Source organism: Morus notabilis, unplaced genomic scaffold (assembly GCF_000414095.1).
Source record: "Morus notabilis unplaced genomic scaffold, ASM41409v2 Scaffold1580, whole genome shotgun sequence".
Lineage (NCBI taxonomy): Eukaryota > Viridiplantae > Streptophyta > Magnoliopsida > Rosales > Moraceae > Morus > Morus notabilis.
In genome coordinates this window covers 230,441-254,522 of record NW_010360923.1, presented here as the reverse complement: position 1 = coordinate 254,522, position 24,082 = coordinate 230,441, and the positions used below count along the sequence as shown (strand labels likewise).

At 34.9% G+C, this 24,082-nt stretch overlaps 4 protein-coding genes across 5 annotated transcripts; 1 reads left to right on the top strand and 3 right to left on the bottom strand.

Annotated features, from left to right (window-relative positions):
• Window positions 1–1,451: 1,451 nt before the first annotated feature.
• LOC21392076 (CASP-like protein 1F2) lies at window positions 1,452–3,079 on the top strand. Its single transcript, XM_010097760.2, has 3 exons — window positions 1,452–1,843; window positions 1,937–2,078; window positions 2,673–3,079. Exons 1-3 carry the CDS (start codon window positions 1,581–1,583, stop codon window positions 2,901–2,903), a joined length of 636 nt encoding a protein of 211 aa, XP_010096062.1. The 5' UTR covers window positions 1,452–1,580; the 3' UTR covers window positions 2,904–3,079.
• A 3,865-nt stretch (window positions 3,080–6,944) lies between these two features.
• LOC21392075 (BRO1 domain-containing protein BROX homolog) lies at window positions 6,945–10,873 on the bottom strand. 2 transcript variants are annotated; one of them, XM_010097759.2, is made up of 13 exons: window positions 10,794–10,873; window positions 10,293–10,528; window positions 10,115–10,189; window positions 9,956–10,014; window positions 9,727–9,862; window positions 9,330–9,426; window positions 9,146–9,212; window positions 8,931–9,029; window positions 8,485–8,574; window positions 8,230–8,384; window positions 7,501–7,602; window positions 7,226–7,400; window positions 6,945–6,987 (listed from the first exon to the last, which is right to left on the bottom strand). In XM_010097759.2, the coding sequence occupies exons 2-12, from the start codon at window positions 10,492–10,494 to the stop codon at window positions 7,226–7,228; spliced, it is 1,257 nt and encodes a 418-aa protein (XP_010096061.1). In that variant the 5' UTR covers window positions 10,495–10,528; window positions 10,794–10,873; the 3' UTR covers window positions 6,945–6,987. The 2 variants fall into 2 exon arrangements, with proteins under 2 accessions (XP_010096061.1, XP_024021167.1); XM_024165399.1 differs by having other exon boundaries at window positions 10,293–10,551; window positions 10,794–10,864.
• A 1,852-nt stretch (window positions 10,874–12,725) lies between these two features.
• On the bottom strand, window positions 12,726–15,412 carry LOC21392074 (zinc finger protein CONSTANS-LIKE 3). The gene is made up of 4 exons (XM_024165401.1): window positions 14,706–15,412; window positions 13,651–13,791; window positions 13,278–13,501; window positions 12,726–13,083 (listed from the first exon to the last, which is right to left on the bottom strand). Exons 1-4 carry the CDS (start codon window positions 15,339–15,341, stop codon window positions 12,981–12,983), a joined length of 1,104 nt encoding a protein of 367 aa, XP_024021169.1. The 5' UTR covers window positions 15,342–15,412; the 3' UTR covers window positions 12,726–12,980.
• Window positions 15,413–20,244: 4,832 nt separating this feature from the next.
• Window positions 20,245–21,217, bottom strand: LOC112091515. Its single transcript, XM_024165403.1, has one exon. It carries the CDS (start codon window positions 21,186–21,188, stop codon window positions 20,478–20,480), a length of 711 nt encoding a protein of 236 aa, XP_024021171.1. The 5' UTR covers window positions 21,189–21,217; the 3' UTR covers window positions 20,245–20,477.
• Between the last annotated feature and the right edge of the window lie 2,865 nt (window positions 21,218–24,082).

Genomic DNA, 24,082 nt, shown 5'->3' with positions numbered 1-24,082 from the left:
ACTCTCGGCCCTTTTCACGTTCCCAAATAGCCATTAATGGAAACATTAAAGCAAATCAAAGTAAAAAAAAATATATTCTCCTTGGATACTTTCTAGTTTCTGAAAAATATTTAGTTAAGTATGAATAAAAAAGAGGAAGAATTAGACGATCTGTTTGTTCATAGAATATTCCAATAGTGGTAAAAGTATTAAAGTTAATTTAGCTCAAATTTGTTTAAAATAAGAGTGCAGCAAAAGTGTGCACACCAAAAGAATAGGGAAAATTTTCCAGCAAAAAATTCATTTCGAGGAATAAATTTGGTTTCTTTAAGGAGGAAAAAGATTAATTAACAAATAAAAAATATTTTATTTGATGTTGGCTCTAATTACAGACAAAGAAATCCCTAATACGACGTTCTCATTGACGCCCTTGTTTGTTAAGGCGTGAGTCTTGTGAGAAAAACTTGTCCCAACAATGACTTATCAATTTGGCTTAAAAACAAATAAAAGAAAAGAAAATACAATGAAATATTTTAGGCAAAACCTCAACCTCACACTACCATTCCTACGCTTGGATACTTTCTTCTCTTCCTGCTCTATGGTTTTTTTTTTCTCTCTCTTTTGACTTTATTAGTCATTGGGTTATAGTTATTGGTTCTTGTCTAATATTAATGGGATTAGACCAACACTAAAAGTGAGATAAAATATATAAGCAGAAAATTATAAATAAGGCAAACCTCAGGTCCCAAACATAAGCTAAGAGCCCGTTTAGTTGGAGGATTCGTTCTCTAATTCGAATCATAGTTCATGGTTCGTTACAGTATTTTATCTCATAAAAAATACACGTAAATAAAAAATTGTTCTAATCCATGAAATAAACGGACTCAACTAGCCCCGTTTGCAGTGAGCAATATTATTATCACAACTTTAACAAAAAAATTAGGTAACTATATTGTGACATAAATTATTGACCCGGTTCATACTTTTAAATTAAAATTTAATTTTGTTCAAATTTTATGAGGAAAAAAATAGTGTAACAAAAACTGAAAAAGACTATTTTGTTTTACAAGTAGAAACTGTGTATTTTAGCTATTAAACTAGTTTTTTAACAGTTTAATCTAAAATAAAAATAATTATATCTCGTATATTATAAATTTTTAATAGAAATATGTATGGGTAAAGACAACAGTTTCAATAAAAAAATACATGTCTTATTATAAAAAAATCTGAAAAAATAAAAAATGATATAGCTCTCCACTCGTGCGACGTACGTGGTGGCGAGGCGAAGGGCAGTACGGTTGGGGAACTGACTTTTCTTCATTTTGAATGAAACGGGTCAAGTGGTTTTTCCTTCATGGACAATATCAGTAGTCAAGTCACCACTCCCTGTAGTCCTGTTCAGCAACAAATGCAATTATAAATGCATATATTTTCCCTTCTTATTTCCTCCACCAAACTTTTCTTTTATAGCTTATAATTATAAGTTGGTTGGACTCACCCTTAATATTGCATTATATTAAATATTCTCTCCCATATTTTCTCTCATAGTTAGTTTTGCCCCAAACTTCCTGGGTGATCTAGATTTCTCCCACAACATAATTATGGCTCCAGAGATGGAGAAAACTTCTTTCTCAGTAAAACAAGCTGGGAAATCTTTTGGAGACGGCAACCCAAATATCGAAAACCCAGTAGTACATGGCGATCAAAGAAAAACAAGTATGTTCATTATAGCCCAAGTGGGTCTAAGAATGTTGGCCATTTTGTTCACTTTGACAGCTATAACTCTGATAGTCACAGACAAGCAATCCGTCACCGTTTTTGGCTTCCAGTTCAAAGCACGCTATTCTTACTCTTCTGCCTTTAGGTAATCGTCAAGAAACCCTATATTTTCCTGCTAGTTTTGAAGCTCTTTTAATACGACTGTTTATACTTTTATATATTATATACGTGGTTGAAGGTTCTTGGTGGGAGCAGACAGCGTCGTTTGCTCTTGCTCGGCACTGTCGTTGGCGTTTCTGTACCTCTTGAGGCTTTCAGAGAGTATTACAGACTCACAGGCGCAGCTCAGGAAGTATTTCTTTCTGTTCCTTCATGACACGGTAAGAAAATTTGTTTGGTCCTTTTTTTTTTTTTGGAGAATAATCTGGCAAAGTATTGAACTATTTTTGACGGTTCCAGATTCATAATAGTTATATTTTACTAAATTTGATAAAATTTTCTTTTGACAGTTTAAAACTGACATCCTACCTTCCTAAAAATGGATTTCTCTAGCTCTTTTTTGTTTTGATGAGAAAACGGTTAAGACATGTAGACAAAAAGCCATATAAAGAGTTCTTATTAGATATTATGATAAAAGTGTTAAAACAAAAGGGGCAACAGTATCTTGAACCTTAAGTGTATCATAATGACATAAAAATAAAAAAAAAAAAAAAAAAAAAAAAAAAAAAAAAAAAAAAGAAAGTATATAATTTTATAAAAAATGTAACACTAACACTACTACTTCTTCGAACCGTTAGTGTAATATCAGAATCATCATATCAAAACCAGAAGAGTATATATAATAATATAAAGAAACTTGATGAGACAATACTAACACTGTATATATTATGTTTCTTTTTTTTTTTTGAATTTAATGGGAAATGGTGACAAGATTTTATTAATTATTAATATTATTTTTTGAGTGAGACGTGCAGGTGATGTTGGTATTGGGGGTGTCTGGGTGTGCAGCAGCAACAGCAATAGGATATGTGGGGAGGCATGGAGAGGATCACATGTCATGGCAAAAGGTGTGTGATCAAGTCCCCAAGTTCTGCAACAAAATGCTCATTGGCTCTATCCTCTCTTACTTGGCTTTCTTTGCCTACTTCGCTCTTACTATCATCTCTGCTCACACTCTCATGATGATCTCTCATCCTTCCAAATAATACCCAAGTTAAGGAGTACGTTGTGTGAGAAAACTGTCCAATATAAAACTTGCCTTTTTTTTTTTTTTTTTTTCTTGTTTCTTTTGTTAATTTTCTCTGCTATATTAGGCCTACATTGTGCAAAAACTTGTACTGGGGTACCACTCTTTCAATCCAATGTTTAAATATTAATCGTATTTTGTTTGTTGTACAGTAATGTTAAATTACAGATGTGGTTGGTGTTGTTGTTGTGACTTGTGAGACGTGATCTGCCGTAAAACTTATTTCCATCTCATATTGCTCAGCTGTTCTTATCTGGCTTCCTTAATATTTCATGATGATTTGGCTCTTAGCTAGGTTGACACTTTTTTTTTTTTCACCTTCTTCATTTATATGTTCTGCAATGGGATATGTTAGGAAAACTTTGGTTGTAGAGTAAGAAAAAGGGAAAAAAAAAAAATAATAATTCTTATTAGTAATACGCAGCTCTATTCGTTCAAATGAGAATCCTAACATTGGAACTAAAAGGGATATATTGTAAATTTAACGAAACTTAAAATGAAGATCTAAGATGAGAAAAGTACTGGAATTATTTTTACCTTTTTTTTTTTTTTTTTTTTTTGGGGGAGGTGGGTGGGTGGTTAAAGAAGTTTGAATTCACTAGGATACAGTACCTATGGCCAAATGGGGTAGATGAAGGTTCATAAGTTTTTGCAACTACTTGTTCAAAAGGGAAACGCCAATTTAATTCAACATAGTTAAGACAATCAAATCAGGGCCCACATTGGGTTTAATTGCCCAGACACTTTTGTGGACCAATATCTTCTTTTTCTCGGCCACCATAGCACAAATGACATCAATGCACTTCTAACTACGTACTTGAATTAATTGCACAAAATAAATCAACATATTCCCTCCTCATCTTCTTCATCAAAAAAACATTGTCTGGCCGACCATAACCTTTCCTTGATAACTTGATTACATCCAATTTTACTGGTCCATTTTTTTTTTCAAAAAAAAAAAAAAAAAAAAAAACTTTAGTGGTCCATATTATTGTTAGAAAAACACTGTGCTATTGGAGCCGCTATTAGGATTGTATCCTCTCAGACGATGTTTACAGTGGTCCTTCCTCCAGAATTTAACAACTATAAATCTGCACAGTTCCTTTGATCTCTTTTGCAAAGCCACCTAAAAAAGACTATAAAATCCAAAGCACATACACATACACATATAATTGACATATATTTTGAAATTACCTAGGCCCGTTCATTTTACTAATTCGAGTTTATAATTTAAATTTTATTACAGTAAAAAGCTCTCAGAAACGGTCATATCTAACTTTTTTGTTACAGTAAAAAATTCTCACATAAAATTACATCTCAACTCAAATTGAAAACTCAAATCAGCAAACTAACCGGGCCCTAATATATTCAATACATAATATAACGATAGTCATCAACATCGGAGGAGAAATTGCCAAAAGTCCAGCATTCCTTGCGCTGAGAATAAAAAAAAAAAACTATAATTTGATAAAAATATTTTGTTATATTTATATGTATATTATATATTTTTAACGTTCTGTTATGTATTGAAAGAGTTGTTGGGATCTATATGTGCCCTAAGGATAGAAAATCGATTTTAGGGATTTTCTGTAGATTAACATTTTGATATTAATAAAAGAGGTTATTCATGTTTAATAAGTGGTGTCCTTTTTACTTTCATTTGTTGAATGTATGATTAATTGAGCAAACATAAATACTCCTAGGCTGTTGGTAACATATCGGATTACCGTTGTATACGGGGTATACATAGAAGACATGATAATTCGATAACAGTCTAAATAAAAGGTCCGCAATCGATGGAATAAGATTTGGGGATCTTATTCATGTTAAGATTGTAAAGGTTGTCTACTTCCTTGGAGGGATGGTTTGTCTTGACCATCGGATCGGTTCCGAGTAGAAACCTTGATGTATACCAGTATTGAGGTATGACATTGGACTGGACCTAAAATGTTAATTGATTCGGTTTAATAATTCCGTTTATAAGAATCAATGACACTTTGATTATCATTCTTCATTAATCTTAATCCTGAAATGGATACTTGAGTTCGCATCCATGACTCATGCACTTTGATCCACTATAGGTGAGACACTGATAATTGATGGTTAATATACTTGTGTGTTGGGTGTATGACATATGGATGGAGAAATCAAGATTTATAGATACGAAAACCATAGCCATCTAGTAGATGGTAAATGTTATCTACTTGAAGGCATTATTCGAGGATTGAAAGACAGTATAACAAGACATTGGCCATTGGTTTACTTTGTGTCCTCCGGTGGTTTATCGATTGTATGGTTTTTACAATTGGTGGTTCTTTCAATGGAGAATAATGGAACTTTAAGTTAAAATGATTGAAAAGGTAAAACGGAATAAGTCCTTAATTCAATCATGGATAACATATGGGGATTAAGCGAGTGATGAATGATCATGAAAGAAGCACTAAGTAAGAGAGCTTTCGTAATACGGTATGTAAACGGGAGTTCAGCTTTAGACTTTTAGTGGTATAGTCCTGAAGTTGATAATTGTTGAATAATTAATCGGGGATTAATTTTTCACAATTATAGGAGCCTCTTTACATATTTCCATCGGGTCCCTCTACTAGCTCATATAGTTCCACGAAGCGTCTCGGGATTCATTCTTAATGAGATCGGTAAGCTAAATGGAAATTAAGTAGTGTCTGATAAAGACATGGTACTCTCTTGCATGCAATTCCGAAAGGATTGGACATGTGAAATTAATGTGGACAAACATAATGATTTGTCGACATATGATTGGTTGTGGATAAAATAATTATTTGTTAATTATTTTGGTTAATTGAATTTTGGAAATAAGATTGTATTTGAATTGTTTAATTTTGGAAAAAGAAAATTTATTCTCTCCTATTTAAAGTGAACGAATTTTAATGGATGGAGGGAAATAGATTTTGTTTCAAAATAGTTTAAAATATATTCCTAATATTCCTTATTAATTAGTTTAAACAATGGAGCTTATTTGATAGATTTTCTTCATTTAAAAAAAATGGTTCACGTTTTTTTGAGAGAAAGAAAATCTAGAATATTCCATTTGATTAAATTAATTAATATGGATAATGTTTGTGGAAAATATTTATTTAAAATCCAAACAAGAGAATCTTATTAAAAGGAGTTTGAATCAAGATAGGATTTGGACTTTTGGAAGATCAAAGGATCTTGATTTGAATTGAAACCAACAACCTTATCTCCTAAAGATAAGTGGACGAATTTTTTGGAGTCCTTCTCCTAAGGAAATTCGTGGATAAGGTTCATAGAACCTAGCCCAAAAAGTTTGTGATCTTTTGGTTCAAAAAGATTTTCTAGTAAAAATAATTATTAATTATTTTTGGGTACAAAATTTGTTTTTTGAAAAAGGATCCAGATATTATATTAGGGCTAGTGCTTCATGAAACAAGAGATAATAATATATCACAAAAGGTGATACACGAATTTTGGGAGAAAGAGAGAGAAAAATGTTTTTGCCTTTCTTCAGGATAAGGGAAAAACGTTTTTTGAGATTTTCTGAACTTAAGAATTCGTTCATGGTGTGAGGAAAAATAAGAGAGAAAATTCCATTGAATCAAACTTAAGAGGAAAGGTTTTATCGAGGTCAACTTGTTCCTGTCTTGATGTTTTGAAGAACGATTCTAGATCGCTATCTTAACAAAGTACGTTAAGGTTGAGAAAGCGGGATCTAGGGTTCGTAGTGCAATACCGATCGCTTGGAACCTTACCACGTGTGCCCACACACACTCTGAGACAAGGAGCTCGAGAATAGTGGAAAAGATTCGTTGGTGGACGTTCTAAATATTCTGGAGTCCAAGAAACAAGGTATGTTTGATCATGCATTTAATTTATTGTTATATACATCATGAGTATTCTTTCCTTGTTCGGCATTAAAATTTTAAAACTTCCGTTGCGCCATAACTCTGATAACCGGATCCGTTTTTCCAACAAGAGTAGCTTGAGATAAAGGGTATTTCCGTGTATCAGATAACGTGGTCCATATAACTTGTCATCAACCATCAATGCTGCAAAATTATCAGCATTAATAGGTTGATCAAAAGTTCCCACGTGGGTTATATTTTGATCAGGCTAAGATCTTACTATCTGCTACTAGTGAAGTGATATTAAATGTCAAATATTGAACAATATATCATGTACCAAGACATAAAAGTGATAGACAAGTAAAGTAAGTTTTTTAAATAATTAACTTCTTTTCATTCCTGTAAATACATGATATCAGCTTTTGTATAAGAAGTGTAGTACTTATTTTGCTTCGGTTTCACTCTCATCTTCAGAATCCTTGAGATGCTCTTTCAGGGGCTGCTCTTGAGTTTCCCAGTTTTCGCTATCCCAAGCCAAGTCGATCTTGGGTAATCGGTAGTCTTCGGGTGCTAATGAAAGTTGGAATTCTGGTAAATCTGGCAATTGTTGGAGAACCCTGCACAACACCAACACAAAATTTTAGTAATTTATGGCAAGAGATCCATCTTTTTTTAGGCACCAATATAAATTTTATCCAAGTACATGAAGCCTCTTACTTTTCTTGTTCTAAAAGGTAGCCGTACATCTGAGACTTTCTTGATGCAACTTCTGGAATCTTCTGCTGCAAATGCTTCATAGCACCCCATAGAGGTGGAGCCCTTCCAAAACATCATAGAGAAAATAAATTGTCCATATTTATCAGCGGGTTAGCAATCTAATATGTCATTTTTGTAATTTCCAATAAATATAAGGTTGAACGTTATATTTCACTTGAATCTAGGACAAGATTTTTATTGCATTTGGTTCATAGGCCTGAACTACAGGACAAGAATTTTATTGCATTTGGTTCATAGGCCTGAACTACAACTTAAATCCTTTTGTTGTGGGAAAGGAAATGCCCGCTTTTTCCCCACTAACCCATTACGTTACGACCACTGAACAAACTTGGTTGACAAACATAGTTTATGCGCCGCTAATGTAGCGGCAGAAACAAAAGAAAATGATTCTTTTTTAATCAGCGCCCCCTTTTGGGTATGCAGGTACTAAGAGTCCTCTCACTACCAACCAGCAGACATCATCTGGCTGGGTCTTGCCGGTATCAACAACAAGAAAAAAACAACCAAATGGAAACAGCAACTAACTATGGCTCTTGGCCCAGACAACGTCCTAGGCGTAGGGGACACCCTCTATAATTTCTATAATGTATAAGGTTAACATTATATTTCACTTGAATCTAGGAGAAGCTTTTGCAATTTTCCCTTACTTATCAGCTATTCAAAACCAACCTAGTAACTGGAGGTGCAAGGCAAAAGGTCAAGCAAGCCTTCTTGCTCTCTGACAAGATTTCTTCAGCAGCAAGAAAACAACACACCGCGCTAATATGGCTTGATGGCTCACTGCCCTTGTCAAGGATCAGGCCATGGTAGTAGTAAGCAGCAGTCTAGTAGTACAAACAAGATCATCATTAATTATATTACATGTCAACAAAGAGAATCTTTACTTTCATTACTTGAGATTGAATTTGTGATAGTGTTACAAACCTTTGCTTCTAGAAATTTCCATTTTAGGAACCAAATGTGCTTTCCGCTCCCATGGTTGATGTCACATCCTCCTGACAAGCTGTGATAAGCCTAGTCAAACATTTAGGAGAAAAAAACAAAGACCATGAGCAAAAAAATAAAAAAATAAATAATATATATATATATATATATAAAGGAAAGTACACAGAGAAATAGATAATATCGACGGTCTTGAATATTTTAAAGTCATTTACTTTTTCGGTTGAAAATTTCCATGGTCTAAGAAAATTTCAATGGAAAGCTAGCAGTAGAACATGCAATATTGAATCCTGTATCAAAACTAGTTTTGAAGAAAAACATAATAGTCCATACTAAGGTTTCCTTTTCAATTGACCAAATGGGCTATTATAGCTATTCACACATGCCACTTTTGAAATCTAGCAATCTGAGTTAATGTTAGACCATACCTGGCTAAAATAGCGCAGTTGTTCACATGCCAGTCTCCTTTTAACTGACAAAGTGGCCTTTTGGCATTCAACTGCTAAACCAAGCTGGATTTCTGTCCCCTGCATATTCTTTCCATTGCGTTAGAATAAGTGGATATATATACATACATATATATACATATATATATATTATATATATACACCCAAACTCTATAGTCTAGTAAAGCAGACAATACCTGACCCAAAGCTTGAATGGAAATGGCCTCTAACACATTCTCTTGCATATCCTTGGGCAATCTTTTCCTGGTTTAACAACATATGTGGTTTTTCAATGTGTCAAAATTGAGGCTTCTTTTGTGGAAAATTTTTGTTTTATATAGATTCCAAAGTTACTTTTTATCTGTTCTTCATCGTACGTACTTAGTATCGGGCGGAATGCGAACTATTAGATCCCGGACACAGAACTCCAAGTAACCTGATGCCTTTAGCAACAAATCCACTGCTTCCCTCTTGCAATCTGGAAGCAGACATAATTAATTTTGCAGATCAACATCCCAGGACTTGGTTTCTTTAATGGGAAAGGACAAAATGAAAATCTTAAGAAATAAAACTAGAATAACTTAGGATTGCTTTTCTATTTCTTCATTCCTTACATCATTTGGTCGCCAAAAAATTAACAGTTTTGATTTTGAAAAATAAATGAACACATGAATATTTTTTCCCTTTCCTATCCATGATAAGTAAACATACCTTAATTATATATATATATATGTATATATAAAACATATAAATGGAAATGAATAAGGATAGAAGAGACCTGAAGAAAGAACCCTTACTCCAGAACCAGAATGGTCCTTGGGGATCATCAAAGAGTCAGCCTCCGCCAATGTCAGCATAGCCATCAGATGAATAACAGATAACACTTCAAACCAAGAGTTTGCCACACTTATTTCCTGCTCATACAATTTACAAAGCCATTATAAATCCACCAGACAAAGATAATCTCTTAAAAGCACTATTTATATATATATATATATATATAATACCTGTCGTCCATCTTGTAAATTTTTCCACTTGAATTCTACCAACCCCTCAACACCATACTCTGTTACATAACATAAAGATTACTATTTGTGTTGGAAAAAAAAATAAAATAAAAGTTACAAAGAAGGGGAGGAGAATGCAAAAAAACTTCCAATCCAGACCCTTTTTAGTAATTCCACTTAAAACAGACAAGTACTCTTCCAAAGCTCGCCGCAATTCAGTTACAGCAGATCCATCTGCAATAGATTACAAAACAAATTAATTAAATAAAAAACAAGTCCTTCCAATTTTCAGTTATAAAATTGAACTAAAAAAGGGGGCAAAAAAAAAAAAACTGACCAGTGTCCTCTGCCACTAACACAATCTGGCTACGAAGGGACTGTAGCCGGTCGACGAGATCCTTCGGAATCAAGCCTTTAAGCGGCCTTCGAAGATCGGATTCGACCGGAATTCGCATCGAAGGGACGAACACAACGACTTCGGAGATACTCGGCTTCTTCTTCTTCCAAGGAACAGCATATACAGAAGAAGCACACCCCATTTTGCTTTACTTGTGACTAGTACTGCTGCTGCTGCTACTAGTTTCAAACATAACGTGCTAAACAATTAAAGCCAATTATCAAAAGAATACAAATAAAGCCTTTATTAGTGCAGGAGCTAGACGAAAGAAATGGTGGTTGAATAATATTGATGATACTAGTAATAATTATAAATAATGGTAGTGGGATAACAAAAACACGTATATTCGAATCTAATCTTTTTGAGAAGGATAATATATAAATACAAGTTTGATGAACGGAACGGATAAGAGAGAGAAAAAAATGTGAAGAAAAGACTCACTGGTTACAGAGAGGAGAACGGAGGGACAGAGCTGTCAAGCTTCGAGCTTAGAGAGAGAGAGAGAGAGAGAGAGTGATAGAGAGAGAGAGACAGGGAGAGAGAGAGAGAGAGACAGAGAGAGAGAGATAGAGAGAGAGAGACAGGGAGAGAGAGAGAGAGAGAGAGAGTGATAGAGAGAGAGAGGAATCAAGGAATAGGAAAACTCAAGGACCGAGACATATTTCACATGGCCAAGACGTAGAAGTAGAAAATCTCTCTCTCTGCGTAGTTGAAGGAGCCCGTTGAAATTTTAATCAACGCGTGAATAATAAAATAATATACTTTTTTGCTTTGTCTTTTTATTAGGAAAAAAAAAAAACTAGGAAAGTTCTATGTATCGGGGGAAAGCTTGTACATTAATTTTACTCGCTCATATCTTTTATCTAATTGTAGTATATTAATTGGTATCTAATTAATTATACCGTGTAAAAATTTAAACTTAAGTAAGTATAACGAGGTTCATAAAACGAAATGTGTGACACAAACAATGTATTAAACCGTGAAAGAAGGACCCAAAATAAGGAAAAAGATTTTTCTTTTTATCTTGTTTGTTTATTTACTTTTGTTTTGTTTCTATCCAACTGGTAGGGCGAGTTCGTTAAAGTGTCGTAAGTGTGATTTTTGTGGGTCCAACTCCAAATTGTGGGGACCCACACAGGGGAGGAAAATTGAGTGAGTACGTGGATTTGGAACTACGGCAAACAGGTAGGGACCACTTTAGGACAGCTGGTCTCATCCGTGTAGTTGGCCGACCTCCAATGACTTTTCTTATTCATTCTCACTCCTTCGATCTGCCAAGTCAGCAATCACTTTTTGGGATATCACTCTCCAACTCTACTCATTTTTAGATATTTTAAGTCTAGCCCAAATAAATGAAATTCACTTATACTTGGCGGTTTTTATTTTTATTTTTTGTGTGAAAAAAGGTGGAGGATTTATGCCATGGAGTATGGACTTCTTTTCCCACTCACTTAATCAAAAACTAGAGTAGAAGGCTTGATTAACTTTGATCTAGAACTTGAGGCCCAATGCAAGTATACTTGAGGACAAAAGTTAACACTTTCCATGATCTTCAAAATTATTGTACGACTTTCCGGGGGCAGAAAAAACAAAAACAGTATAATCTAAGGTGGTCAACTATATATATATATATATATGCGTGGTTGCAAAGAGTAAAAAACAAACCATGTAAATATATGTGTATATATACACACATATATAAACAAGTTGTTTAGGTGGGGTGTCAATGAATCTGCTGTTCATTATAGATCTGGCTATGCCATTATTGAGAAAATGCATGGGGTAATCAATATAATTGAGATTACAGACTTCCCACAGATCCCATCCACCATGTTACTGTAGATGGGCCACAGCCTGGCTTCTCAGATGATGTCCAATGTTTCTTAAACTTTGCAAAGTTGTACCTTAAAAAAAAAAATATATATATATATATATATATATGTATATATACTTTTGGAACTTGCAAATATTGGTTCTTTTACTTCTTAGTTCTCACTTCTCTCCACTTTTGAGGCTTTGGTTTTGTAACTCACACTCGGTTTTCAGGCTCAACAAGAGTACACCAAATGAGAGTGTAACATTCTCCTAGAGAGTCACATTACTGTTTCCTCAATATTCATTCTCATCATCTCCGTTAGGGCACTGGTGTTTATATTATTGATGACCTTTTTCTTTATCATACTAAAATTGAAAAAAAAAAAAAAAAAAAGGGCCTGAAACATGAGTTTTTAAAAAGTAAATTACTTCTTTAGGGTATCGCCCTACGTCTCAATTCAAAAAGAGTTCTTTTAAACTAATTAGAATGGTGGAGTAGAACTTTCACGTGACAAAAATAAAATTTTCGGGTCTTGTTGATAATTTTGATGTATTTATATTTATGCCTGCGTGGTAAATTGTTTATAATACAAGACATTCTTTTGCTGCTATTTATTAACAGATTAAACAGAAGCAAATTGAGTAGGGTATGGGAAGCTATACAAGATCGAAGAGAATTTAATACAAAGTTTATATACAAATTTAATACAGATGTAAAAGAAGTGCCATGAACATGGTATAGACATAGTTGGCACTTTTAACGACAAACAGGACAATGTGCTACTCTGCTATGGAACTTCACAACTATTTTGATCATTTAGCAGTAGCTTCACCTGACTTGACAAACCGACCTTTCACTCGCTTTCTGGTATCAGCCCTTGCCTTTCTTGACTCATAACGTATGTGTTTATCATACCTGTTCAAAGCCCACCGACATCAGTAACCAAAAAACGACACCATTACTAGAACCCCCAAAACGACAACAATAATAAAAGATTAGGATGGTTATTTGTTATGGTATCTTGTATACACTAGAACTTTTGATTTTGTACGAGTAATTATTTTCATAAATAATTCAGAATGTTAATTAAGGAGAAAGGAAGTAGTTGCCTTCTAGTTTTCTTCTTCTCCTTGTAGCGTAACATGGCAGTGCCTCTGTTCTGTGCCACCATCTCCATGTCCACCTTAGGCTTTGTCCCTTTTTCAATGTCACTCCTAGGCATAAGAAGATGTCCCAAGTCCTTCACAGATATAGCAAAATCCGATTCGGATTGTTTGCTGATGCTTTCTCCTGTTGCCGGAAGATAATTCGACAACGGTTGACTCGAGTGATTCTGCAATTTTTGTTTCTCCACCAAGCGTATCAATAGTCGTTAAACAACATAAGACCTTAATCAAACATGTGCATTCGCTATGTTCTATCTGTTTTTCCTTTACAAGTCATGCAAAATGATTGCAAGATTGAGCAGTGAGAATTGCTTACATGTTCAGAGAGAGCATCGTCAAACAAGGTAGAGATCTCACACTTTGGTGTCACTAAATAAGGTTTGTTTGTACCATATTCTGTGGCTTGTGAACCTGATTCTTCATAATCTTTTGACTTTTCTAGACGAAACTCCCACATCTACAACCAAGGGTAAAAACGACATTTAGCATGCTCCTACATTTAGGATAGCATGTGCTTAGTATACACAGTGTATATATGTGTGTTTGAGAAAACAATAGCAAGACCAAGAAAAGAGTTTTGCATTGCTTGACATAAAAAAAAAAAAATAAAGAGACACATGTGTTTGTTAACTTGAGAAGTAAATGGCTTTCAAGATATGGACCAAATATTAAATTCACATAATAAATTTCCATCAACTCCAGTAAATAATTCAGCAATGAAACTACAATCCTACATTTTTCTTGCACGATGCTGTGCTTTCTTGCGAAAACATGTTTAACTATCAATATTTTGTTGATGAACTGATGAGCAAAGTATGAACTGTTACATGTACAAGTAAAAGCTGAGCATGGTGACCAAGGATATAAAAGAGTAACGCTAATTGTACTAATAATTTTACCGAGTCTATAGTTGCGAGTTTTACTTTTTATTGGTATGTGTAATTATTTTAATACTAATTAATGCTGTAAAATTAGTAATGAAAAATAACAACTTATGTATCACATCAGTTAGAACTAAAAATAGAATAAATGACATACTTTTTACGAGCTATTAACTTCCTTCACATACTATTAACTTCATTCACTATCAATTTCATCAAATTATTAACTTCCTTCACATATTGCCTTTAAGTCAATCGAGATCTCAATTTCTCACGAAACTTCTAAGAGCTTCTTTTTGCGATAACAATGGAATAAACGACACTTCTCTACTATTAACCACCGTCACATATTAATTGCATATTTACTACTAGTACATTAAGTCAAGCAAGACCTCAATTTTACACAAAGCTTCCAAGAACAGCTTTCAAACGACAATAGAACAAACGACATAAAAGTGCGGAATTTACTAAGATCTTTTTCCAAACATACCAGAGAAGACTCATAGGTGGGATTGTAATCCCAAAGAAGATCTTCTTCTTCTTCATCATCAGCAACATCCGAAGCAGAAACACTCTGTGTAAGCCCCAGGTCCTCGGATAAGACAAGCAAGGAGGTAAACGACGTCGTTTGAGAAAATCTTCGACTTGGCGGTGTCCTAGGCCTCAACTCAGCCCCATCTACATCCACCCGCACCAGATCCTTCTTCCCCATCTCCACTAACTGCTCACACAGCTCGTCCTTAACAGAAGAAGCATCTAGAATGTTGTTCACCACTTTTTGGTCATCCAAAAGATTTTTGAACCCAAGAGTAGAAGCGAGGCTATTGGCTGATGGGCAACCCGAGAAATCTCCAACTGTAGAACAGTTTGTGTGTGATTGATCTTTCAAGTTACAAGTAGTACTACAGCCTTGGCAGAGAAGACAAAGACCATTTTTTGAAAAGGTCGAAACCGAAGCCGGTTTGGCACCGCAGTTGTGGCAGATCCACCACCGCGTGTGCTTGAGAGAGAGTGTGTTGGCCGAGTGGACGTGGCGGTCGCAAAGCAGGCAGAGATTGGCCGAGTCCGCGGGGCAGTACAGAACCGCAAACTTGGCTTTGCAGAAATTGCAAAACGAAAAAACCATTTTCCCACTTAGTCCAACAGTAATTCCACACTTTATCTCTTGAAAAAAAAAAAGAAATAAATAAAAAACTAAAGTTGATAATTAAAAGTTGAAGAAGATGATAGAGAAATATAGATATAATTAATTGAAGTAACAAGAAAAATGAAAAAGGTGTAATGTAAGAAGACTAAGACGGAAATATCTCTTATCTCCTTGAAAAGTGACGTTGTTAATACGATTGCATGAGCAATTGGTGAGGGGTTTGAATTGATGTGAAAGTGTGATTGGGCGTTACGATAAGCATGGAGTGATGGAGATGGGGAGGGAATGAAGATAATATTATTGACGAAGTTTGTATACCTATGTACCTAAAGGATATATGTGATTTATTTGATTGTGATTTATGGGCAACGAACGACATGCGGGGGTCCACAATAATAAGGTCCCATAAAAGTGGATATGTTCGTTGAACTTTTTGCCAACCTGGCGCCGAAAAAGTGCATGTGAGTTTGTTTGCTCTGCGGGGAGGCTCGGCTTCAATGACTTGGTCTTTCATTGGGCTTTATTAGGCCTTGATGTCTGACCAATCTGGGCTATTGGAGCATGGACTCCCAAAATCAATATCCATTATCCACACTTTCGGTAGACATACAAAAAAAAAAAAAAATAGCGGAGAAATAATAGAAAATAGGTCAATATAAAAAGTTTAAAAAAGTATATAGATTAATTTTTAGTTATAAAATTTAATAAGTTATAATTTATCAAGTTATGGTTCATAATCAGATAAATTATGGACAAACTTATCAAGTTATGGTTCATAGTCAGACAGTTATGGACGAAAACAGTAATTTGGCCTATTTATTAACTTATATAAACTGTTGGCCTATTAATTTTAATTTATCTCAAATCTTGGCCTATTTCTCTCTTTCTCCCGATAGCGCTCAAAGGATGTCATGACATCAATACATTTATACCCTCGAATGATATAAATTTTACATTCATATCAGTCAATTTACTAAAAAGAATATTTTCAATATCTTACAAAATTATCAAAAATGACCTGACATCCGGCTCCGGTTTTTAAAGAGTATTCTCGTAGAATGTTATTTTTTTAAATCAATAAAAATACCAATAGCGCTAGATAACATAAAGGTGATTGGATTTTGATGGCATACTATGTACAAAGTTAATATACACGACTATTATAAAGATATAAAATAACATGGAATAACTTTTTTATCATTTGCTTTTTTTTTTTAATTTAATTTCAGTATAATATGATTCGACATCATCCAAGTTCCAATATAAATAGAGCTTCTTTTTTTTTTACTTTTTTTTTTTAATTTAATTTCAGTATGATATGATTCGACATCATCCAAGTTCCAATATAAATAGAGCTTCTTTTTTTTTTTTAAAAAAAAATCGTGGCAAGGAATTTTTCTTTGCAGCTCCAAAACGAAGCATGAAGAAATTAACAGGATAAGATGAGCTAGAAAAAAGAAACAAAAAGAAAATGAATGATTTGATCATTAGTAACCATATCCCAAAACCAGCAACATCTTAAATTGAAGGTTTCAAATTTTGATTATTTATTCCCAAGTCATATATAATTATTTGGCAGAAATTCATAGGAAATGAATGATGATTGAATTTCAAGAGTTGTATTACAATTATGTGCTCCAAATAAATACTCAATATATATTTGATGATAGCAGAGTGACTAGATAATGGTAACCCTTGAGTGGATTCAGACAGAAAGTCAATGACGATGGGAAGCAAAAGCCTTTTTGTGTGAGTGGCAAATGCCTTTGACTTTTATGTTTTAATAGGTGATGAGGGCATCTTAAATGGAAGAGGATGTCGGTTTGCGTTTGGAATCGTGTTCTTAATGCAACTGCAATGCAGGAATACTTATAAGAATGGCGTTTGATCGATCGATCTTATGCTTTTTCCTTTTTTCTGTGAGGTCAAAATGTTTGATTTTTAATCACAGAATTTTCTGCAAAAGAAATAGAGGGCTACGTGCCAGATTCTAAGCGGCATGCAATTAAACCCATTCCTTGGAGACACTAGATATATCGATATATTACTAGAATTTGGTTACTTCTTAGCTTTCTTGGATGCTTTAATATAGCGTCAGTTATTTAATTAATTGATTCCGTTTTATTGGGGTAAAGATAAGTTATTAAGAAGTTACATTTATTTATTTATTTTTTTTCATTCTTTCTCTTTTAAATTTTAGACCATAATATTAGAGACCGTGTGGATTTATCACTAGATTACGCCCTTCGCATCCAATCATTGCCGTAGAATTAAACTTGTGAGCTTTATATAACATTTAATGATGTATTAGTTTATAAATTTGTTATTGAATTGCATTGATCCCCTTTTAAATCTCATAATCTATTAACCAGTGGCACTAGCCAAGCCAAGTAAGAAGCCAAAAAAACTTGCACTAAGCCCACCAAAGACCTAGCTATGTCATAGCTTGCAAAAGCTAGCCATTCGTTTACATTAAAAGATTGGATGTTGGGCATATTGACAAATTAATCAAAAATAAATTAATCATGACAACTTGCATGGCAAATTTCAGCCTTTGATAGCCTTTACTATTTTGGGAAATTCGGTCTCCCTCGTTGGGTCGAAGGTCACGAGACATGATCGCACTAACATTTTTCTTTTTCTGGGCCCCTTCAACTAACGAGAATATATTCCATTATGGGCAGCCAAACGATGTTATAAGCAATAACTACTTTTGGAGGAAGAAAAAAGTTTAAATATTCAAAATAAATTGCACTAAATAGGAAAGTAAATTATAGATCATGGTGATCTCAAACAAATTTAAGGGCTAATCTGTAGTAGCTAAAAGATAATAAGATTCTAATCTCTTTTTTTTTTTTTTTGTGAATGGTTATAAATAGAGCTCTTTGAGACATTATGTGTATCAAAAAGCATATATCCTCATTGGTGCTAATGAAGAGAGGTCTAACATGAAGATAAAGAGCCTTGTTTGGTAGCCAAGGATGACTTGCCTGCCTCCTTCCAAGAGGTTTTTCAATATGTTTTTTCTGATCATAACTTTATTATTAATAGATCCTTGCTGGGTCGCAGGCAGTCACCTTGGCTAGCTTGACAGGCTCTTTTCTTTCATGCTACACCAATTTCTCTTCTTTGTGATTTAGTAATTACCTAGTGAATGCATTTGGATTCATATTGCCGGCTATATATATATATATATATATATAATACATGTTCATTATTATATATGTGAGAGGAAGGGGTGGTCTTACATGAGGATAAGAGTCTCTTTAATTGGCGTGATAGCCAAGAATGACTTGCCTGCGTCATTCCAATATTTCGTGAATATTGGATTCCCAGGCAGTCATCTTGGCTATTCTCACAGGCTCTTCTCTCTCATGCTAGGTCTCCTCTTCTTCATTTTTCAGTGCATTCATTTTATGTTGCGTGGATGAGATTCCTATCTATCTGAATCAGTCGTATCCTCTGAGCTATGCATGACGACCAAGGTAAGTGCATCTCTAACTATAACAGACTGTTATGTGTATTCATACACACACTTGGTTATTTAAATCAATATTAAAATAATTAAAAATAAAACCATATGCCAGTAGTTTGAAATACTCTTTTAGGACCCGTTTACTTCACAGATTTGAGTTTTTAATTCGAGTTGAGATGTGACTTTATGTGAGCTTTTTACTGTAGTAAAAAAGTTAAATGTGACTATTTCTAAGAACTTTTTACTGTAACAAAACTCGAATCGATGAAATGAACGGAGCCTTAAAGTATCAGTGTGTAATCAAGTGCTAAGTCAATTCATCACCCACACTACAGAGTGACCCGTAGGGGTTTTAGAACCTGCCCCTAAAGATACGATCTCCATTACTAAAACCAACTATCAAAGACACATTAGATACCGTTTGAAAACTTATATATCTCATGTTCGAATTATCTCAATCCGAGACTCAATTTATTTTTCTAAAACTCACTTCTAAAAACCATAATTCGCGAGCTCAGATTTTTAATAAGGTTTTTCTTATATATAATCACTATACATATATATATATATATTTACGCACAAATATAAATAAACTCCATTTGAATTCTCAAAGTCGGAATAAAATCAAGAGATGAAAATCCACGAGATATGTCCGAAAAGAAAAAGAAATGCAGTCCCATGCTTAAACAAAATCAAAACTCAAGAAATGAACTTGCTAAGTTCAATAATCTGCACAATACCCATTAATGAACAACCAACAATGCAAAAGTGTCATGTTCCAATAAAATCTATTGTCTCCACAAGATATCATTGTACGCCAAGTGTTAATTTATTATCTTTTAACACTTTTCATCGTATTCCATTAGAAACCTCACACTTAGTGTCAAAATAACCTTTAACACTTTTCATTTAATACGGGATTTTAATTTTAGTGAGGACAGTGACGATATTTGTCATCACTAAAATGTTCTTTTTTTAGTGAATTGAAAAACCGCTTGACTTACCGCATTAAGTGAAATTTTGGGCTTTTCAGCGGTAAAGTCTTGCTGCAATGCAGTCTGCCTTGTGCCACGAAAATATAGTCATTTGTATCTTTAGACAAAGCAGCAAAGACATGTCATCGCTAAACAATACTCGGTGCCAAAAGCCATTTTCAACAATGATAATTGTCATCTTAGATTGCCATCATGTTTTAGCGACGATTTTTGTGTCACTGACAATGTTTTGCGACCACATTTCACCACAATTTGTGCTTTGACTCATTAACTTTATCAGCAACGGCTGTGATGATTATCTTTCAACGACAATAATTTTTACATAATTTAGCTGAGTGTTTGTTCCAGGAACATCCTTATTAAGCCTAAAATTTGGAAAAAAAAAAAAAAAAGATAATAATAATAAAATAAATTCATGAAATTTATCCATGTATTATTAACAGCTATAGCAAATCGCATTTTCCAACGGCTGGCCGGGCATGGATGGCCTGGTCTACAACCGATTCAAAGCTGCATTATTAGTATTTATTATAGGTAATTTATTTATTCTTAATACATTTTATAAGTTATTAATTCATTCATTAACCAAGAAGCTGTATGCATGCGTTCATATATATATAGGAAGCTAAAGTAGTTTATAGCTCCCTAGCCTGCATAAGTGCGCTTGTAGTCGTCCCAGAGCTGATAAACGGTCTTTCCCAGAAGCTGTCTGAAGTAATCGTCAACGTAACCAGTCGGCCTCAATTTCTTGTTGAGTTCAGCGACAAAGTTACTTCTCAAGCCAGTGCAATAATCAAGAAATCTTGCAGTAACATCGTACCCTTCGTAGAAGCTATCCCCTCCTCCTGGCTTTACCCAGTTGCTCGGAATATAACCCGACCTCAACCTCACGTAGTCCGCGATTCCTTCGATCAACCATCCCGGGGCTTGCCCGTTTCCATTCCACTGCAAAACATGAGTCAGCTCGTGGTATAGAACCCCTGCGATCTCCCTCTTGACATCGCCGGAATAGCTCGCGATGTACCTTGCGTTGAGATGGATCTCGTTGGTCGTTGCATATGCCGGGACTTGAGCCTGGCTGTTGGGGAAGTTTTCGAGGATCAAGACGAGTCGATTGATGTCCTTTCGTTGCGCAGCTGAATATTGCTCGAACCATCTCCATATATCGTACGTGGCAGTTATGAGAGTCAGCCTGGCATACGACACTCCGATTTCTCTGTTGAAGCGGACATATCCAGCGCTGGATCCGGCTCTGTTATTGAAGTCGTAAACGTTGATTGCGTGGATGCCGTTAATGGTAACCGCTAGGGTTACCACGGCCAGCAAGGAGAGGGAAAAGAAATGGAGATTAGTCATTACGTAGTTCCTTTTTTTTTTTTATTAGCTTTTGTTTTATCTCGTGTGCTCCTCCAATATATGGTTGGGTTTATATAGGGAATGGAGAAGTGTTAAGATTCAGATAATCTTCCTGATATTTTTGTCATGACGTACGTGGCTCCTTATATGACTCTCAATTAATTAGTTTAGAAAAAGAAGACATGCTATAATTATTAGTTATCGTAATTATGATAAAGTTTCTTTCCATAATAAGATATATCCTAATACTCTACGTATTAGCTAGGACATGCTTAATATTATTATTTTTAATTTTCATATCTTGACATTATATCGTCATAACTCATAAGAGTAGGTCATAACTCATAAGAGTTGGCCAAGTAGTAGTTTATAAATAAGAACTTATTTGGTATAGCTATGTACTTTACGAAAATTGATTTACTTTAGAAGGTTAAGTACGATTTTGATTTTATCTCTTTAATTAATTTAGTTAAATATATGATTGCTGAACAATTTGATATCAAGATTATCATTAAGGGTGTGTTTGGTTGGAAGTAATGGAATGAAAAGGAAAGACTATTCCGTTCAATTCTAACGTTTGGTTCTATTTTTACTTTCAAAAAAGGCTTTCTGTAGGAAAGCCTATTCACTCAATTTGAGTGAATCGTGATTCACTCGAGGGGACGGAGGAATGGCCTTTACATTCAAGCCTCACCACATTTTTGTCCAAAATCTCCCCGATTGAGAGAGAAAAGCCCTAGCCCCCTTTACTCCCTCGACTATTTCATTTCGTTCTCAATCTCCGTAGCCACTTTCATATCAAGTTGAAGATTGTCTAAATCGAAGGTACATAATGCAAATTTCTCATCCTTTGCTATTGTTTCTGCATTCATTTTAATTCTTGTTCTTTTTTAATGTGTTAAATGTGTATCGAGAAAAAAAAACATGAAAAAGATAAAATAAAGCACATATCAAAGGTAATAGAAAAAATAGACGAGAGAGAAGAGAAAAATAAAGCTGAGGAAGAATGAGCAGAACTTCTCATTACTTGAAAAACGGATACAATACCTTTGCTATTTTATATTGCTCCAGAATTGTTGTAACTAACTTATTCCGGAGCCTTCTACATTTTGTCATTATGTGTAACAGAAAGAAAACTAAATATTGTAAAGGATGAAAAACATAGCAAATACGCCTAAATTCTAATACTCCCCCTCAAGATGGAGAATACAGATTGTGAATTCCCATCTTGGTTAAGAGCTGACGAAACTGAGCAGGATGCAAAGCTTTGGTGAACGGGTCTGCCAACTGATTATGTGTTGCTACGTGCATCGTTTTGATTATCCCTGCTTGTATCCTTTCACGCACAATATAATAGTCAATTTCTATATGTTTCGTTCTCTGATGATAAACCGGATTGGCCGCAATATGTAGAGCCGCTTGATTATCATAGTAGAGTAAGGCAGGACTTGTGTGCTTAACTCGAAGCTCACGAAGAAGGTTAAGCAACCAAACAATCTCGCAAGTACAATTGGCCATAGCTCTGTATTCCGCTTCAGCCGAGGAACGAGAGACAACTTGTTGTTTCTTTGATCGCCAAGATACAAGAGAAGATCCAAGAAACACACAAAAACCTGTGAGTGACCGTCGTGTGTCTGGACATGTACCCCAGTCGGCATCAGCAAATGCTTTGAGCTGAAGTTTGGACTCTGAAGAGAAGAAAATTCCATGTCCTGGAGCCTTCTTTATGTATTGGAGAAGGCGCTGTGCTGCTTGAAGGTGAGGAACACGAGGAGCAGCGAGATATTGACTGAGGCGATTAACTGAATAACTCAAATCAGGTCTGATAATTGTTAGATAAATCAGCTTGCCAATTAAGCGTCTATAAGTGGTAGGGGTAGAGAGAAGTTCACCATCTTCAGAAGATAACTTGAGGTTCGGCTCCATGGGTACAGAGACTGGTTTGCATCCTAAATACCCTGCTTCTGAAAGTAACTCTAAAGCATATTTCCATTGGCAAACGAATATACCAGCCGCTGTACGTGCCACTTCAAGGCCCAAAAAATACTTCAAGCTTCCCAAGTCCTTTATTTTGAACTGTTTACCAATGGCTGATTTGAGTGTCTCTACAGCTGCTTGATCATTTCTGGCAATAATGATATCGTCGACATACACTAAGAGTGCAAGGAAGAAGTTGTCAGTGACCTTGATAAACAAGGTATGATCACAAGTAGATTGAATAAATCCTTCGGAGAGCAAAACTATTGAAAACTTGTGAAACCATTGTCTCGAGGCTTGTCGCAGCCCATATATAGATTTGTGGAGCCAACAAACGGCATTAGGAGGTAAAGACTCCCCCTTGCGACAGGCATAGCCCGGTGGTAAGTCCATATAAATTTCTTCACGGAGATCACCGTGGAGAAATGCATTCGTGACATCCAATTGAGTGAGTGACCATCCAGAGATAGCAGCCAAAGATAGTAAAACTTTGACAGTAACAAGTTTTGCAACCAGGGAAAAAGTGTCCAGAAAATCAATCTCTTCTTGTTGAGTAAAACCTTTGGCAACCAATCGTGCCTTGTGACGTTCAATAGTACCATCAACAAGAAATTTTGTTTTGTAGATCCATTTACAGCCCACTAAGTGTTTGCCAGGAGGTAGAGAGACAATAGACCAAGTGCCATTGCTTTCTAAGGCTTGTAATTCCACATTCATGGCATCACGCCAAACTGGGTGTCCAATGGCCCGAGAGAATGATATGGGGTCTGTTGGTTGCCGAATCGAATTCGGCTGCGGAAGCGCAGTGGTGCGGGGAAGAGGCGGATCGTGTATAACAAAAATTTTCATAAAACTTTTGAGATACTCTATAGATTATATTAATTTATGCACGAATAAATTAATCTCATTAACTTATA

What these genes read in the sequence shown, in the direction of transcription:
- LOC21392076 (XM_010097760.2), top strand. Translation starts at nt 1,581, where the DNA reads ATGGCTCCAGAGATGGAGAAAACTTCTTTCTCAGTAAAACAAGCTGGG. An exon ending in TCTTACTCTTCTGCCTTTAG is followed by an intron (nt 1,844 to 1,936) that starts GTAATCGTCAAG and finishes ACGTGGTTGAAG; the next exon opens with GTTCTTGGTGGGAGCAGACA. An exon ending in TTCTGTTCCTTCATGACACG is followed by an intron (nt 2,079 to 2,672) that starts GTAAGAAAATTT and finishes TGAGACGTGCAG; the next exon opens with GTGATGTTGGTATTGGGGGT.
- LOC21392075 (XM_010097759.2), bottom strand. Translation starts at nt 10,494, where the DNA reads ATGGGGTGTGCTTCTTCTGTATATGCTGTTCCTTGGAAGAAGAAGAAG. An exon ending in ATTTACAAGATGGACGACAG is followed by an intron (nt 9,863 to 9,955) that starts GTATTATATATA and finishes TTGTATGAGCAG; the next exon opens with GAAATAAGTGTGGCAAACTC. An exon ending in CCATTCAAGCTTTGGGTCAG is followed by an intron (nt 9,030 to 9,145) that starts GTATTGTCTGCT and finishes AAGAATATGCAG; the next exon opens with GGGACAGAAATCCAGCTTGG.
- LOC21392074 (XM_024165401.1), bottom strand. Translation starts at nt 15,341, where the DNA reads ATGGTTTTTTCGTTTTGCAATTTCTGCAAAGCCAAGTTTGCGGTTCTG. An exon ending in ACGATGCTCTCTCTGAACAT is followed by an intron (nt 13,502 to 13,650) that starts GTAAGCAATTCT and finishes CAAAAATTGCAG; the next exon opens with AATCACTCGAGTCAACCGTT. An exon ending in GAGAAGAAGAAAACTAGAAG is followed by an intron (nt 13,084 to 13,277) that starts GCAACTACTTCC and finishes GGCTTTGAACAG; the next exon opens with GTATGATAAACACATACGTT.
- LOC112091515 (XM_024165403.1), bottom strand. Translation starts at nt 21,188, where the DNA reads ATGACTAATCTCCATTTCTTTTCCCTCTCCTTGCTGGCCGTGGTAACC.